Source organism: Drosophila sechellia, chromosome 3R (assembly GCF_004382195.2).
Source record: "Drosophila sechellia strain sech25 chromosome 3R, ASM438219v1, whole genome shotgun sequence".
Taxonomy (NCBI): Eukaryota; Metazoa; Arthropoda; class Insecta; order Diptera; family Drosophilidae; genus Drosophila; species Drosophila sechellia.
In genome coordinates, this window is record NC_045952.1 from 9,434,551 (window position 1) to 9,451,559 (window position 17,009).

Here is a 17,009-nt window from a genome sequence, read left to right on the forward strand (position 1 = left end):
CCTGTACTGGCGATGAAAGTCTGCTAAAACGAACACGAAAGTAAAATTTTATATTTTGAATTCCGATGGACTTGAATCCTGGTACGTTACAATCAGTGTTGGTAGGCATTATCGATAGGCGATTGTTGAACTTATCTCTTTTGACGTGAAGCAATCGATGGCTCTTCACTCCGCGCGAACTAGTTCACATAGAAAAACAACAAACTCATTTCGCACACAGTAAAATAGAAAATTACCCTTTAAACCGTCTTTAGGCTTATTTTTTATATAAAAACTAATGAAAATTATGCCCGTGTCATGCTAGAAAACATTTCGCTGTGTGTGATCAAGATCGAAACGGATTTGGATCCCAGTGCAGGTAAAATTCAATGCAGTACGATAGCTTCGAACAAAGAAAGTGCATATCTTTATTTTCGAGCAGATTCTGAGGGAGCTGTGTCCGCCGAACATCCAACCAATCCTCGAGTGCTCAAGGAGCGGGAACGCGACCGCGGACTTCGCCAATCCCGCGAAATCATCATCGAAACGTACACCAACCAGCGTTGGAAGCGAGAATTGAGTGAACCCAGACAGCAGGAGATGAACTGGGTAGCCGCCGTGCAGCATGTGAACAGCCCCTCGGCGGGCAGCTCCCGGGAGATAACTCCTCGGAGCGGCGATGATGGCCAGGCGGGAGCCAGCACCTCCAACTTCCCCCAGGAGATAGGGTACTTCTCCGGCAATCCCATCGTCGAGGTGACCAAAGGTCTTATCCATCTCTACAAGAAGAAGTGCGTTAACTCTGCGGTATTCTACTAAATATTTTACTTACCATTATTTTTGTATGTTTTAGCGAACGCAAGGCCATCAAGGAAGCTCCGTCTAACCAACTCTGCCTGCTGGCCGTGCCAGCCACTCTTAACTGCCACGATCTGCTGAACTTTATTGCCCCCTGTCATGCGGAGATCAAACACATCCAGATTGTCCGAGACGGTAGCCCCAATCAGTTCATGGTGCTTCTGGAGTAAGTGGATATTTAAAGATTCACGAATATTTACTAATACAATCTCCCTTTTTTAGATTCCGCTCGAATGAATCCGCTTTGGAGTTCTACAAGTCCTACAATGGCAGTACCTACAACTCACTGGAACCGGACTCGCTGTGCCATGCGGTCTGGGTATCAGAGGTGGAGAGGAGCGAGAATGGAGCACCACCAATGGGACACACCGAGCTACCCACCTGCCCAGTGTGCCTGGAGCGCATGGACGAGAGCGTGGATGGAGTGTTGACCATATTGTGCAACCACGCCTTTCACGCCAGCTGCCTGATGAAGTGGGGTGACTCCACCTGTCCGGTGTGCCGCCATGTTCAAACTCCTGGACTGGTCGAGGATTCCGTGTGCATGGAATGTGAGGGCACCGATTCCTTGTGGATCTGCCTGATCTGTGGACATGTGGGCTGTGGACGCTATCAAGGAGGCCATGCTGCTGCACACTACCGGGCCACAAATCACACCTTCGCCATGCAGTTGGGCACCTCAAGCGTATGGGACTATGCTGGTGACAACTTCGTGCATCGCCTATTTCAAAACAAATCCGACGGCAAACTGGTGGCATCGCAAACCGAGAAAGATGAGCGCGAGGAAAAGATCGACTCCATGCAGATGGAGTTCACCTACCTGCTGACCTCGCAGTTGGACACACAGCGCAAGTACTATGAGGAACGAATGGAACGGCTGGAGCAGGAGTGGCAGAACCACAAGGCGACTGCCAACGAAGCCAAAACAGAAGTCACCGAGCTTCAACAGCTTCAGCAGACCATGCAGAAAGAGAAGGTCAACCTGGAGCGCAAGTTGTCTCAGCATACAGCTAAGTAAGAAATTAATTCACATCGCAGTTGTTAATGAATATTAACCAATTTCGTGCTCTTTTAGGCTAAAGGATGTGCAGAAGCAGCTGAACGAAGAGCGTGAGTTGTCCAAGGCACTGCAGACCAACCAGAGCTCCTGGCACGGCAAATACAAGCTCCTGGAACAGCAGTACAATGAGTTCAAGCAAACCCACGACGCCGAGGTGACCGACTTAAAGGAACAGCTGCGCGACATTATGTTCTTCTTGGACAATCAGCAAAAGATGGCCAACTCCGAGCTAGCGGGTGCCTCCATTACAGGCATTGGAGAAAAGGAGCCGGATCCCAACAGCCGGCGCGGTAATCGTCGCAAGAAATAGATCATAGCCACCGTTCGCCGTCTTTATATTCAAGCTGCATTGCTTACCCGATCTTAGATGGCTATGCAAACCGAGTATTTAAGGCTTATAACAGCTCTATATGTGATTTCCTTTGTATAACGAAAACCTAAGGATTAAATATAACTAGTGTATGTTTACTACTACTCTTAAACATAGAAACCCATATGTCCGAAATGTATTGCGTGTTTATTTTGAATTAATAAAATGTTTGGAGAAAGCCGCTGTTTAATTCATAATTTCCGCTGGTGGCAATAAATTCGATGTACTTGGTTCGCCAATTTAAAGTTATTATTCGAATACAATCGTGGATAAATAATGATATCATTCTGCCTTCGGACAATTATCCTCGCAATTGAATGTGGGGTCCGAAAGCTCCTGGGGTTGCACTGCTGGATCTGCTTGGAAAATCATGAGCTTCTCCTTCATTTCCTGCTCGTTCCGATCAAGATTCATGAGATAGGCGGCAATGAAGGCGCGTGGATCCTGCGGCGAATGAATGTGCAGCTGGGCGAAGGCCCTGACCAGCACGTCGCCCATCTGCTCCTTGATCTCGCCAGCCATTGCATCCACGGCCTCCAGGTTCTTGCTTTTGGGCATCCAGTCGTAACCCTTGAAGCAGCAGCACTCGCAGTAGGTCTTCGGATCGGATTCCTTGAGCAGCTTGAAGAAGGGCAGCAGCTCCGCCTCGCAGCTCTTCAGCTTGGCCACCTCCCGCACGAAACGCTTATGCAGCTCACACACCTCCTTTCCGCATGCCCGGATGACCTCCGCATCCTGGGAGAGTGTCGCCGTACGCTTTATGTAGTCCACCGTGTTCTCGTGGAACGACTTGAACTTGCACTTCTCCTCGTTGTAGGCGTACAGGCACTGGCGAGCATAGATGATGATGTTGTCCCGCCGCTTTCGTATCCCCTCACATCGCTGCGTGAAGTGCGCATTCACCTCTTCCAGGCTATTGATCCGCTGGGCGAACTTCGTCACATCCTCGGTGCTCTCGCAAACCACCTTGCCCTTCTTCTCGTGCGCGCACTTCTGGTTCGCCTTGTTAATCTTGGCCAGCTCCGCCTTTAGCTCTAGATTAAGATTCCGCAGCTCCGTGTTCAAACGCTTCACATCGTTGTCGTTGCAGATCAGCGCCTGGAGCATCTCGTGCAGGCAGTTCTTGTGCGGATTGGGCAGCTCATCGGGGCAGCCGGCCAACATTTTTAAGGATTAATTGGGTAGAATACTCTTACAAAAAATAGATGTACAATATATGTCTATGTGAATCTTTACTCTTGAACTTTTGGAGAATTTTCTAGCAGTTAACTGGGGTTTTAGTTTAGTTTTGTTTTCCAATAACTTAATACAGTATAGAAATATTACAATATTGCTTAAATTATGTATTGTTGAACTTTATTTATAACTCTTGGCTAAAAAAATCCTTATTCATCGTTAGATTGATTCTTTGCTTGAATATAGTTAAATAAACGAATAACAGTTTTACTTGCGAAATAAAAGTGCATAAAAAAATGTAAAATTACTTAATCGCTGCCAAATTGATTGGTTCTTATCTACAAATATATATACATATCTAAGATTTATCAGTACGCTGAATTACAAATTCCCAAAAAGTCTGACCAATTCGAACCGGTTTGACTAGAAACCGAATATATTCACTTAAATTGCGTACCGACAGCAACAAAAACGAATAAAGAAGGCAAATAAAAATGAATTTTATTTGGCAGTGAACAAAGACAGCAAAAATAAATAAAATAAATTTCCTAATGGTCTCCCCCCAAAACAAAACCCAAACCCCCAAACCCTTCCCCTTTCTCCCCCAAAGCGCTTCCACTTTTGGTTCGTCTACAATTGGCACACGATCAATCATTATGTCTCTTCTAACGCAAATTTATCTAAGCGAAAGGTAGGGTATTCTGCATTTATTGATACCCTCTGGGATTAGTTTGTAACAGTTATATAAATAGCTACAATATTTTGGTACAGGGTATGTTCGTTGTCGCATACCAAAAGGTACTACTTGCACAACTCCCACTAATGGACAATCGAAAAGCTTTCGAAAATTAAGTTTTGGCACAAGTCAACCTGTTTGCAGATAAGGAGAACATGCAAAAGGTAAGGGGAATCGACCTTTGACCGTCTTGTACCTGTAATTAAGTAACTTAATTAATTTCTCGCCAACAAAGCCCAATATGAAGAAAACAAAGATTGGAGCTTGCGAAATTTTGATTTCAGCGTTTGAATAAATTTTGCATAATTTTCGGTTTCTTTAAGAATTTGATGGATATTATTTTGTTTAACCCGTGAAGGGTATAATTTGATTTATTTTCTGCGACGAGCATGGAATAATCAACGGGTTAGTTCATTTCGTTTTAAATTTGATGCATAAGGCAATCGCAGTTAATCTTAAACTTTTGGATTTTAAAAAAAAGTAATTTTTAACTTGCTTCAGATCATTACATAAAATGCAAAATAAAAATGCATTTAACTATTTGTATGCTTTATGAATCGAAAGGTTACCGAACCCTTTCAGGTTCAAACAGCTGCTTGATCAATTTTTCATTTGCCATCGGGTACTAAATTATAATAATTAGAATTATAGATCGCGACTAATGAGCAAATATTGACTGAGAAACTCGCCCAAGGCGTTTCAAATGGGCGAATACAAAGAACGAGGATGCAAAGGAGAGATAAACAAATAAGCGAAGGACCACAGATGTGAAGAAAAGGACGACCGATCAAAAGGATGTGCCAGGATGGCAGGGCGGATCTCGGGGTGGGTCCCTCTTCCTTATCCTCTTCCCATTTACATAGAAAAGTGACCCAGTTCGCTAAGGATGCTGATGCTTCAGAGCTCGCAGGACTTCCTAATGCGCAGGACTCTGAAAAATGGCGTGAAAAAAATGTATTTAAATAATTTACGTATTTTTCTATTCGAAAGCACAACGATTTTTTTCGTTTCTACCTCTTTTTTTTGCGGAGAATAAATGAAAAATGATGTTTGACCCTGCGAGTCCTGCGAGACGCACCCTTCTCCTGCTCCTCGATCACGTATGCAAATGCGGGCTATGTCCTGGGACAGGATCAGCGCTTCAACCCTTTGAGGACAACTGGCGGCGTCCGATCCGCGAACGTGTTGTGCATAAATTAAGGCATCCTTTCGTCCTTTTGTCCTGGCACCCTTGGTGCTTCGGCAACGAAACGCTTCCGCATGGAAATGAGGCAAAAAAAGACGGATTTTTTTCAGCTCCTTGTCTTCTGGCGTCTGCGTCTTTGTGCGAGTCCTTCATCCTTGATCGTCACCCTGAACGCAGCGTGTCTTTCAGCCTTGTGGGTAACCTGGCAGGGAGAACACAAAAAATCGTGAGAAAATTTCCAGCGCCAAATATTCAAATTAGGTAACCAAATGCCGCCCGTTGCATATTTTTTTGGACGACGTTTTTTTTTGAGTCCGCACCCAAAAGGACGGGAAGAAAAAAATCATCAGGACGCATGCTCATCCTTGCAGCCCCTATTATATTGGGCGCATCAGTTTTTTAGCCCATTTTTTTGTTCAGTTTCCCAAATTTTTTATGCTTGACTACCGAAAAAAGTCGTTTATAATTGGAGTTCAGCTTTTTTCCTGCGTGACAAGTTTTTTGCTTCGTTTTGATGAAAAGGATCTTAAAATCTTGTTACTGTAGTTTTTTATCCGTTTTTTTAGTACCTATTTCCAGGTTTTTTTTCACTTTGAAAAAAAGGCGGTGCGGAAATGTTAATTAAATAAATGTTACTGCGTCATTTTAGGGCAAAATCCTGTTTCCAATTTAATGTCTTTCAATTGCGCAGTTAATTTTTGTTTTTTGTCTTTTGATTGAAACCGCCTTTTTTCACAATTTTAACACGTGTTGGATGTCAAATATTTGAATTGTAAATTGTAAATGCTAGAGGAAAAAAATTGGGGTTTTGTTGAGTAATTGTAAAAAACGTTAAGTGTTTGATTCGCCTTTTTGAAAAAAAGTTATCCTGGCAACGTAATTTTTTAACTGAGTTTAAGCAAAAAGCGAAAATCATGGGAAAATTGTAAAAGCGATAAAAATGTTGTGATAATGGAAAAAATTAATTTACAATCACAGCGTTGTGCATTTTTTATTAAAATCTTTTCAAATTGTAAATAAACAGCAAACTAAAAAGCGTTAATGTAAATTGTTTTATCGTGCATCTCCCCATCAATAAGAACCCTTTTTCTCATTAAAAAAAGAAGTGAAAAGGGAATTAAAATGCGTGAAAATTTAAACCTTTATCCAACATCTGTTAGTTTGGGATCATAAATGACTTCTTTTGGAGAAAAGGAAACGCATTATAAATAAAGTTTACAGATCCTATTTCCAATGCCAGGACATGCTATTAATAATATGCTATTCAAATACTCATATATCACAAACTAAACCATTTAATTAAAATGCCTCAAACCTTTTTATTTTTTTGCAATATGCCAATATTCGCTCAAGGATCTCAATTACATAACAATCAATCCAAACACGGGCCCACCACAAACCTCAACAATAGGAGCAGAGTGTGCCCTCCAGTTCCAGTGTGCGAATATATATGATATGATATGAACTCGGGCGAAAGGGTGCCAATATGGCAATAAGAATAGCTAACGAAAATCGCATCAAATTTCACAATATCGCACCTTATTAGAATCGAACAATACCGCGGATCACAATGCCAACCAAATTGGCAAGGAGCTGGGGCAAAAGGCCAAAATGCAAATGCCGCAGGAACAAGAAGTTATGGGAAAAACATACACACCTTCCATTCTCTGCGATGCCGAGCTAATCGGTGGAGTGTATCCGCATATTGTGCGCATTGTTTAATAATTTCATAAATAGTTTATCCCAAAGAATCGCTGAATGCCGATCGAGGCGACTAAATGCCACTCGCAAACGGGTTATGAGAGAGAGAAAAGCGAATCCTTTTCTTATGCTAAAACAAGGACCTTCGCTGGGGTGAAAGGTTTTCCTTTCGCGGATCCCCGGATGTTTTGTTTTGTGTGCAACCCCTGATGATCGGACCCTATCTCCTTTCAGCCACCCCAACTGGTGTGTGTGTTTTGATTTCTGGGTCTGGAGTTTAGAAACCATAAATCTATTGATGCCTTTGATGACGCCTTTCTGCTGCACCGAAATGATCTCTTGGCATTGAAAACCCATAGACAATATTCAAATGCCAGTCGTTTGCATAATGCCCTGCCCAAAAACAAAAAAAAAAACTGATAAATTGATTGCACTGCACTGGGAGAAAAAGGGAAAGGGGAATTTATAATAGCCCAAGCAAAATTAAATGAAACTATCTTTTGAAATCAATCAATTGCTTGGGATTTCTTTAATGCAGATGGTATAAAACTGATGCAAAATACTGTAAGCCTTCAAACTCGTTTTAATGTGAAGATAATTCTGCTTAAATTTAAGTTTTTTAAGTTAATATCATATAAAGATAAAGATATGGATTATACTTAAGATATCTTACGCTTGCTTTTCTCATACTGCCTTATTTTTATAATCAAAGAGTAGTGCCTTAAAACATAAATAGTCGTTTTAAGTACTGTGAAATTTAATTTGACATGCCAGCTGAAGCTATCCACGTTTTTTAGTGATCACGCTGGGAAAGTTTCCTTGTGCCCCAGACAGATGGCATCATCGCAAGGATGAGTCCTAACTGCTGGCGGGCACTGCATTCTAATTATCATATCGATCAAGCAGCAAGTAAAAGTGACAGTCCCAGGCCCAAGGATACCGTGGCTCTCCTGAAGATCCTCGGCCACATTTTTTTTTTCTCATAGTTAGCATAACAAAGCCTCTGATGAGACGCACAACGGACGGAGCCGTGATGATTTCAGCACCCAGAGACAAGACAGGAGCAAGGGCAAGGAGCTGAGGAGCCACCCCGAAGATCGAGCAGCGGGACAATAACCACCAAAGAATCGCCTCATCATTAGTGCATCTATAATAATGCGCATTGATATGCTAATCGAATGGAGGAGAAACTTCAATGCCTCACTGCTTTTGTGATCGATGACGATGGCTGGCAGAAATCAAATCATTTATCAATTAAATTATTGGCAAACATTGCGTAGCAGAGCCCTCGAAGCGAAAAGGGTTCGATGTGCTAAAAACTTTGCCCCTTCAACTCAATTTTTTGCATTGTGTGGCCTCTTTGTTAAGCATTTTGCAAAACTGCCAAATGATCGATTATATCGGGTATCGGGAATCCTTTGTCCGCGTCCTTTGTCCTTTGCGGTGTGTTTGGCAACTCTGCTTTGATGATTTGTTGGTTTATTGTCAGCGATCCTAGTTTGGCCCTCGAGAGCATCATTTTCCTCATTCGCCAAAGGATCGTGCCCAATATTCGCACAATCCTTGCCAAAGGACAACGATCTGTGTTGACAAAAGGACAATTGCTCGAAATCCTTTTTAGGGAGTTCACAACTCTATCAGCTTCATTGTCGTTGCCCTAACTCTTTGTGGGTGTCTATTCTGCACTCACACAATCCCCTTTGTTTGGCCAATTTTATGACCTATTTAGTAGAGTTTATGTTTATTTCGTTTTTATTTGCGGCATGAAAAGATCATAAAAAGAAGTTTCTTTTCTTTTTTTTTTTGTGTGTGTTTAACACAATTTGCTGCTATTTATAATTCCATTCAACGCTTCGTTCAGCAAAAAGACGGAGGCAAACAGAAAATAAACATAAATAAAGAGAAATAAAATATAATAAAGAAAAAAGTACCTGTTAACAACTTAAACTGGTTTCGTGTGGGATTTCTTAATTTATTGTTTTATTAATTAGCTATGAAATTCGTTGTCTTAACTCTTATATATAGGTACACTTCACAGATATTCATGAACTGCGTGAAGTTCCCTTGTCTTTCATAAAAAAACATCAATGTACTAATCCGTCAATCTTCAATCTTTTGGATCTTCATAATTTCATCACCTGCCATCTCAACTTATCATAAAATTGTTGATCTACTAGTTTCCTAAGTACTTGGCCGTTTTGAAGTTACAAATCGTGACTGCTGAAGAAGACTTCGATGAACTAGTTTTATATCAGGTATGAAAAACCCGTATGAAATACCCAGAAACTGAATGCGAATCAAGTCAGATGAATCATTGCCATTAATCTCCGAGTCGATCAGCCGAAAATCCAAGACCCAATCAGTCATCAATCATTACTTGGCTATTTCGATGACGATTCTTCGTCTGAGAGGTACTTTTTAGCGAGGGTTGAGACCCCCTAAGCAACGCCACTGTCACATTCTTAAGTCGAACGAACAGCAGCTGCGAGTGAGAGAAATTTAAAGACAAACTTCGGATACGATCGTAGCCACTCATTTCCCTGTGGATACACAGACTCAGATTATATGGGGTGAACATAAATCTCTTATGTCGCCTCGGGCACAAAGGTGTTCTTCTTAAGGTCGCTAAGCGGATTAGGTTGCATTTTTCTGGATCGTTGCATTAATTCGATCCGCTTTGATTTGCTAATGAAAATGCAAATCCTGAGGAAAGCTTGATACACCACAGCAAATACTTTTATAAATAGTTACAATCTTTATTGGTTGAATTGTACATGCATTTTCAAATCTATTTCTCTTTCAGCTGGCCTAAGAAGTAGAAAATGTCCTTAGTCCACTAGTTAGTTGATAAATTAGAAATATCTAGGGTCCTAGATAAATGTTGATACGTTTAAATGTACAGCACAATTTACATACATCTATGTACACTATAATATAAATAAAAATATATCATTATAATAATAATATAATTAGGTTTATCGCTGTACTTTGTACTGCTCCTAGTTGAAAATAAAACTGTGAACTATTTAAAATCGACTTATTTATATAGTTCAAGGTTTTAATTTGAATATTGCTTATAGATATCTAAAAGTGGGCATAAATATCGTATTTAAAATCCTGAGTTGATCTAGATATTACATATTACTTTCATATGGCAGTTGGAAATAGCACAGAAGCTATAGGATTGCAGTTGATTTTCTTATGGGTTTTGGGCAGTGATGGAGTTGATTTTGACCGAATCGTATACAAGTTTTATGATGAATTTGGAAGTTGGAAGGATGCTTAAGAGAAACCAGTACAATCCCAGCTCCTACGCCACTGCCAACTGGAAACTATGAGTAACTTATTTTACTTTCAGTGTTTCAATTGGTATGGATTCAAAGAGCATAAAATACCACGCTCTTGTATCCATACCAACTTAAACGTTGACCCTAAGCTAATGTCATCGTTGCTGCCTCTTTTGGCCCCGACCTGGCGGCCTGTACTATTGCGCCTTTTCTTTGGCGGCATTGACAGCGCTCAGGCCCAAGGTGAGATGATCGCTAGCGATGAGGCCCGCCGCTCCTGGCTGATGGGCATAGTTCCGGATCTGGTGAAGCGAGATGAGCTGTGTGGGAAACGCCGCTGCTGCTGCCGCCGCATTCTGCTGATACAGATAGGCAGCGGCGGACCCTGGCGGACCGCGATGCTGTTGAAGATGTGGCGGTGGAGCCACTGTCGCCGACAGTGGAGTAAAGGCCGAGTTTCCAAGCGATGGCTGGTGCTGCGCTTGTTGTTGCTGCTGGGCCTGCTGCTGTTGCTGCTGCTGCTGCTGAAGGTGATGTTGCGGTGTGGACTGGCGGAGGACGAGATCCTCGCCCGCGGCCTCCTCGTGGGGACTGTGCGAATGGCCCGGCGTGTCCGCCAATCGCTGATGATGCAGCAGTTCCTGCTGCTGTTGCTGATGCTGCTGCTGCAGGGTGGCAAAGTTGCCATACGGCTGACCGCCGGCCTGCGGCAACTGCTGCTGAATGGCTTCCGCCAGCGAAGCCGCCGCACTGTCTGCGCCCATTTTGGCCCAATACGCGGCATTCACATCGTTCATGGCCTGGCGCTGCAGATTCAAGCCAATTCCGCTTGCCGGTACGTGCTGCTGGTGGGCAGCCACCTGGGTCGTGTGCCGTTGCTGCTGCTTCTCCGCCTTCTCTGCGTGCTTCTGCAGATGTTTCTGAAGGTAGGTCTCTTGCGTATACGACTTGCCACACAAATTGCAGATGTGCGTCTTCAGGTGCTTGGAGTCCTTGTGCTTGGGAATGTGCTCCAGCAGGGTCATCTCGTCGCTGAAGCACTTGTAGCAGGAGTTGCACTTGAACGGCTTGTCGGTCTGATGGCAACGCGAGTGTGACTGCAGATTGGATAGCTGCGAGAAGGCCTTCGGGCATCCGGCGTGCCGGCATTTGTACGGTTTGTCACCCGTATGCGTACGGATGTGCTGCTGCAGGTGCGACAATTGCGTGAACTTGCGCTGACAGATCTCGCAGCGGTACGGCTTGATCCCCAGGTGGATCCGCGTGTGCTGCGACAAGTACGAGGAGTTGGCAAAGGACTTGCTGCACGAGCCGCACTTGTAGGGCTTGGCCTGATCGCCGTCTCCCCGGCGGCTTTCCTCCTCAGGCGAGGATCCGTTGCTGCCACTGCCGCTGGCGCTGCTCATCTGCTGACGCGGCGGCGATCGATTCGGGTCGTACTGAAAGTACATAGAAGGTTTTAAGGGTATCGTTTAGTATCGACTAAGAGATGAATGGGTAATATCTCTAATATGCTATTACAGATTAATCATATGAATCCATATCCAGGCATACTTGTATATGAGGTATACTTTTTGCATAACAATATGATAAGGATATTGTGTAATATGTGTGTAAAGAGATGCTATTTTAGCAGGATCCTGTATTGGAATATGTGATTACCTTCTGTTCCTGCTGCTCGTGGGGAGTTGGCGGCGAGTTGGGCGCACTGTAGCTGACCTTCAGCTGCGGCGGGTGCTGCTGCTGCTGCTGCTGTGGGTGGTGCAGATGCTGCTGCTGCTGCTGCTGCTGGTCGGGATGTGGCTGCTGTTCCATGATCATTTGCTGTTGGTGCTGCACGAGGCCGTTCTTCAGCGAGTAGTCCAGTCGCTCAGCGACATTCTGCCGGAATTCGCTAATGTTGAAGGGCTTGTAGTCGTGGACCAGTTGGGCGGTGGTCAGGTGACCCAGCGAACGCAGCTGATCGATGGAGCGGTGCAGATAATCGCCGCTGGGGACGCCGTTCGGCGCCGTCGGCAGTTCGGCCATAAGCGGCGTCTGGTGGCCGCCAAGGGTCAGCGGGCGGTAGGCGATGGTGCGGGCGTCCAGTTTGGGGGCGTGGTCAGCGACGAAACGATCCTATGCGGTACTGGCTACTGGAATATAGCTGCGGTCTTCGTCGCCGGGGAGTCGACACTTCACTGGCGGCGGGCTTACACAACTCGGCGCGTTTTTGTGCTGAAAGTACAGAAATATTGTAATTCTTGAATCCACAAATTTGTGCCCAGTCGGCACAAGTGCTTAAACTACTTTTCGATTCCGCCACTTGGCCGCTCCACTCCCCGCCGTTGGGTACATTAATTTCTGCACATTAACATAAATATGCATGAATTAATTAATTGTTTGTGAATTAAACGTGCTGCGCGCAGAAGTGACTGACTGAAAGCACAACTGCTGCAACCCAGTAAAAAGTTGCCAATGGGGCGCAAAAAGCGTAGAGAATTAATAACAATGCCGGGCAAAAAAGAGTTAGTCAACGAAAAAAGTCACAAGATAAACAAAAAAGGCGCTTGCGGCCAGAAATTGTTGGTGACAACCACCAGATGGAAAGCGAAATGGAATCGCATTCTGGCCCGAAGAACCAAAATCGCGGTTACTCTGTGGGCAGGTGACGATGGGCTGGCATAAAAAAAAGGCGAAAAAGGCAAAAAAACGTCAGGGGCGCCAACGGAACGTGTCAACAACCTCGAGAACTGAATGCAACTACATCTTTGCCACTTTTTAGGGCCATGCAACTGGGTTTCCAATGGTCCACTGATGCTCTTGGGCTGTAATCCCAAAATTAATTGGTTAAAATTTTCCAGACAACAGTAAAAAACACATGAAAAGAATGTATTCCATACTAATATTAAGTCAAAGTTAAAAAGTATTCATAAGATTATACTTTAAATTACGTAAAAATGGTCAATTTTCTTAGAATAGAATATCTATTTAAGAAATTGTTGCTCGTTGAATCAAAACGGAAACGTATTTAATAGGAATACGTAGAGATAAAATTAAATGATAAAATTAACGGCGTTTAAATATTTCAGCTGGATGAATAATTGATAATTCGCTGAATAACAATGCGTCGCAATTATTTTTATACATTAAATGCGTTGTTTTAAAAATATTTAAAAATTTTAGTGCACTAATGCAAACATACGAACAATTTGAAATTTTACAAACACACATGTTTGTATTATTATTTCTACTAAACAAGCAAAAGTCATTACTCAAAACGAATTGATAATCATGGGCATTAATCTTCACTAGAAAATGTCAATATTAGACTCCGATTTGCAAAAGGGTTTCAATTTTAGCTTGAAACTAATTTAATATTAATAATGGGACATTACTTTGATACAAAATATAGTTTTAAAATCCAAGCACTGCATAATTATGTATTTAAACAAGATTGGTTATACATATAACGCATTAAAAATAAATAATTGCAAGTAAATCGCAAATTTAGGTCTTGTGAAATGGAAACTCTATTTTGAGCGCGAATTTGAATACGACCTTTTGGTCGGGTGGGTGTTGACGTCAGAGGTAAATTCAATTTTTGGTTTTTGGCTTTTTTTGTTTTGCCTGGTCAAAATAACCGGTTCTGCTTTTGTTATTTTTGTTGTTGTTGGATATGCTGACGTTGGACAATTGAACAGCATGGCAGCAGGAATTCAGGGTAGGAGGAACGAGAGGAGGAGGGTGGCAATGTAATGCAGAAAATAAAAGGACGCGCCACTCGCTTGTTGCGCACATTTAGAGCGAGACGGGGCGACAAGCAAACAATTGTTTGCCGAACAAACATTTGCAATATGAAATAAGCGAAAGTGGCGAGCAACATAAAACAGAAGCCGGACTCGTAATCGTGTAACAACAGATCCAGAAACACGGAATATTGCCCGCTCAACATAATAAATGCAAATGGGGAAATGGGGGATAAATAAACGCAATCGGTCAAATACAACAAAAATAAAAGAAAACCCCAAAAAAGAAAAACACGAGAAAGAGAAGCCCGAAAAGCGTATAAATAAAATGGTATACACAAAAAACCTACACACAAAAAAAGAATCAACGAAAATTAATTGAGCGCGAGCAGCTGAAAACAAAAGAGAGCAAAGAGCGAGCATAAACAAACCAGCGAGCGGACAACAACAACAACACAGCGCAACAACCGCAATCGGACTGCTCTCTCACTCTCTTTTGTTGGGGGCGACATGTGTGCGAAAAAAGAAGCGAATATTTGATGAGTACGAAAAAAGTGGAAGATAAAAAGACGTCGACACACAAACACGAATGAAAAAAAAAACCGCCACCAAATGAATGGGAACGAGCATAAAAAGTCAAACAAGCGACAAAACGAATGGTCAAGTAGTGCGGCACGACTGCAAAACGCTTTTCAAATTATTCTGGTTTAATTATTTGTTGACAGTCGCCGCATTCGGCTTACAAATGTTTGAAGTTTAAAGGTTTTGACTTATTCCCCAAATAGCGAAGATTCGAAATAAGGAAATAATAAGTATTTGACCAGTGGGACACTGGGCAAACACTTAAAAATTGTGATATTAATTATTTTGAAATAAAATAGGATATAGAGTCTTAACAAATTCAAATAAATGGTAAATCAATTGAGGTTAGAAAAAATGTGCTATTTGGATTTAAATTATTCTTTCTGAACCACGATTAATATATAAAGGATTTATTTAGAAAGCGTAATATTCTGGAATATCTAATATGTGTAGTTGCAATTGTATTAATTTTTGAAGAAAGCGTAAACTTGAATTCATTATTGATTTGTTTATCTATCAAAAATTTCGCTGATAGCACTTATTAAATGTAAATGTATTAACATTATATCCTCTAAATTTATATGGGTAAAAGAAAAAGTTTTCTCTTTTATTAATATAAAATATATTCATGATTCGCAAAAAAAAAACATCTTTAAAGCCATAAGAATTAGTATTTCTTGAGGATCTTTTAAAAATCTTACAATAATGACGAATGACCACTGTGCGTGAGCGCGGGAAAGAGAAACAAACACCGCAATCGCAAGTGTGTTTGACCAATAAGGCAAATAAATACAACATGCTCGTGCGGCACAAAGTACTTACCAATTTGAAAGTGCCTTTTGTGTTCCGGCGTTCGGGTCTCGGATGCAGTCGCGGTCCCCTTTTTTATGTTTGTGGGCCAACTTTTGTTGATATTTTGGAGCACGTGTTCGCCGACTGATTGTGGGTGGGAGCCCGCCTGGTAGCTTGCCTGTTTCGCACACTGACACACTCACACACACTGGCGCAGGTAATTTGTTTGTGGTCTGCGGCACTCTATTTTCGTACTTTTGTTTGTTTTTAGGCACCCCCCCGCGATTGATTTATTTAGCGAAAATTAGCGAATTTAGTGGGATTTGCGTAGTTTGCTACGTTCTTTGCAGTCGGGCCTCTCTTTCGCACACAAAAGAGACTCTCGAGTGGCAACAAGAAAAAATGGCCGCGCACGCCAAAAATACACACACTCATACACACCAACGCACTCACACGGCAAGCTTATGTTTTTTTTTTTTTTGTTTTTTCTGCACTTGTGCTTTTTTGCCCTTCTTGTATCGGACTCCCGAAATTTTACTTTTTTCGGCGGCCAACAACGATTAATTGCAATTACAACGAGCACGTTGCGAGGGGGGCGTGGAGCTGGAGCAGTTGGGGGCGTAAGCTCCGCTCTTCGGTTGTTTACGTCGCGGCAAACGCAAAAAACACCAACAGAAGCAGCAGACAGGAGGAGCTAGAATAACTGTTCGTGTTCACGACCGTCGAAAAACTGACTGAAAAAAATCACAGCGAAGAGCGTCTTTTTTCAGAAGTTGTTTTTCGCTCTCATCTCTCTCCGCACACACCACACACACTATCGTAAAGGCTTGTTTATGTTTTTTATGTGTGCGCTCTCTCTCTCTCGCGCTCTTTTTTGTTCCCGGCGCCACCGAGTTTTTTTCGGATTCGGGGAGGAGGCGTGCTCTTTTTTTCGAATACCGAATTTAATTGGGCCAAATTCTGGCGAGAGAAAAACAAAAAGACATATAAAAACCCTGCATCCTTACGCAGTGCCATTGCCCTGACTTTTGGCGGTGTTTTCTATTTTTGGGAATTTTAAAATACAATTTAAGCTTTAAGCGAATCTAGGAATCTAGGATAGTGGTACTTACTATTTATACTATATGTTGAAGAGCCTGGTGAGCCATAAGGTCATCCGTGCTGACCATGATGCACATCACCCGGAACTGCTATATTCAAAATGCCATGCTAATCCTCTATGCCACTGAATCTTCGCCTATCAGCATTTGCACTTTGTTGCCATTTTATAACTAATACATATATTATTATTATTTATTATATAATATCAATTTTATTGTAACGATATTATCTTGCGCGCTGAACTCATACCTATGCGATTGTAGAGTAGTTCATTAATACTGTTAAAAAACGAAATTCAGATAATAAATATCCGTAATACCGTATATAATATTATAGATAATAATATTATGATAAAAATATATCTTGAAGATTCAATTTAGTCGTTCTAAGTTTAAGAATTTTAAAGTTCCGAAAATACAAATTTTTTTTATAACTCGTCTGCAAGTTTTTTTT

The 17,009-nt window shown here is 42.1% G+C and overlaps 3 protein-coding genes across 3 annotated transcripts; 1 reads left to right on the plus strand and 2 right to left on the minus strand.

Annotated features, from left to right (window-relative positions):
* Nucleotides 1-179: 179 nt before the first annotated feature.
* Nucleotides 180-2,445, plus strand: LOC6619099 (BRCA1-associated protein). The gene is made up of 5 exons (XM_002043303.2): nt 180-358; nt 422-770; nt 833-1,003; nt 1,060-1,851; nt 1,913-2,445. The coding sequence occupies exons 1-5, from the start codon at nt 298-300 to the stop codon at nt 2,205-2,207; spliced, it is 1,668 nt and encodes a 555-aa protein (XP_002043339.1). The 5' UTR covers nt 180-297; the 3' UTR covers nt 2,208-2,445.
* A 51-nt stretch (nt 2,446-2,496) lies between these two features.
* Nucleotides 2,497-3,547, minus strand: LOC6619100. Its single transcript, XM_002043304.2, has one exon. The coding sequence runs from the start codon at nt 3,429-3,431 to the stop codon at nt 2,550-2,552; it is 882 nt and encodes a 293-aa protein (XP_002043340.1). The 5' UTR covers nt 3,432-3,547; the 3' UTR covers nt 2,497-2,549.
* Nucleotides 3,548-9,798: 6,251 nt separating this feature from the next.
* LOC6619101 (zinc finger protein squeeze) lies at nt 9,799-16,174 on the minus strand. The gene is made up of 3 exons (XM_002043305.2): nt 15,486-16,174; nt 12,016-12,570; nt 9,799-11,792 (listed from the first exon to the last, which is right to left on the minus strand). Exons 2-3 carry the CDS (start codon nt 12,379-12,381, stop codon nt 10,551-10,553), a joined length of 1,608 nt encoding a protein of 535 aa, XP_002043341.1. The 5' UTR covers nt 12,382-12,570; nt 15,486-16,174; the 3' UTR covers nt 9,799-10,550.
* Between the last annotated feature and the right edge of the window lie 835 nt (nt 16,175-17,009).

What these genes read in the sequence shown, in the direction of transcription:
- LOC6619100 (XM_002043304.2), bottom strand. Translation starts at nt 3,431, where the DNA reads ATGTTGGCCGGCTGCCCCGATGAGCTGCCCAATCCGCACAAGAACTGC.
- LOC6619099 (XM_002043303.2), top strand. Translation starts at nt 298, where the DNA reads ATGCTAGAAAACATTTCGCTGTGTGTGATCAAGATCGAAACGGATTTG. An exon ending in GGATTTGGATCCCAGTGCAG is followed by an intron (nt 359 to 421) that starts GTAAAATTCAAT and finishes ATTTTCGAGCAG; the next exon opens with ATTCTGAGGGAGCTGTGTCC. An exon ending in CAGTTCATGGTGCTTCTGGA is followed by an intron (nt 1,004 to 1,059) that starts GTAAGTGGATAT and finishes TCCCTTTTTTAG; the next exon opens with ATTCCGCTCGAATGAATCCG.
- LOC6619101 (XM_002043305.2), bottom strand. Translation starts at nt 12,381, where the DNA reads ATGGCCGAACTGCCGACGGCGCCGAACGGCGTCCCCAGCGGCGATTAT. An exon ending in ACGAGCAGCAGGAACAGAAG is followed by an intron (nt 11,793 to 12,015) that starts GTAATCACATAT and finishes ATGTACTTTCAG; the next exon opens with TACGACCCGAATCGATCGCC.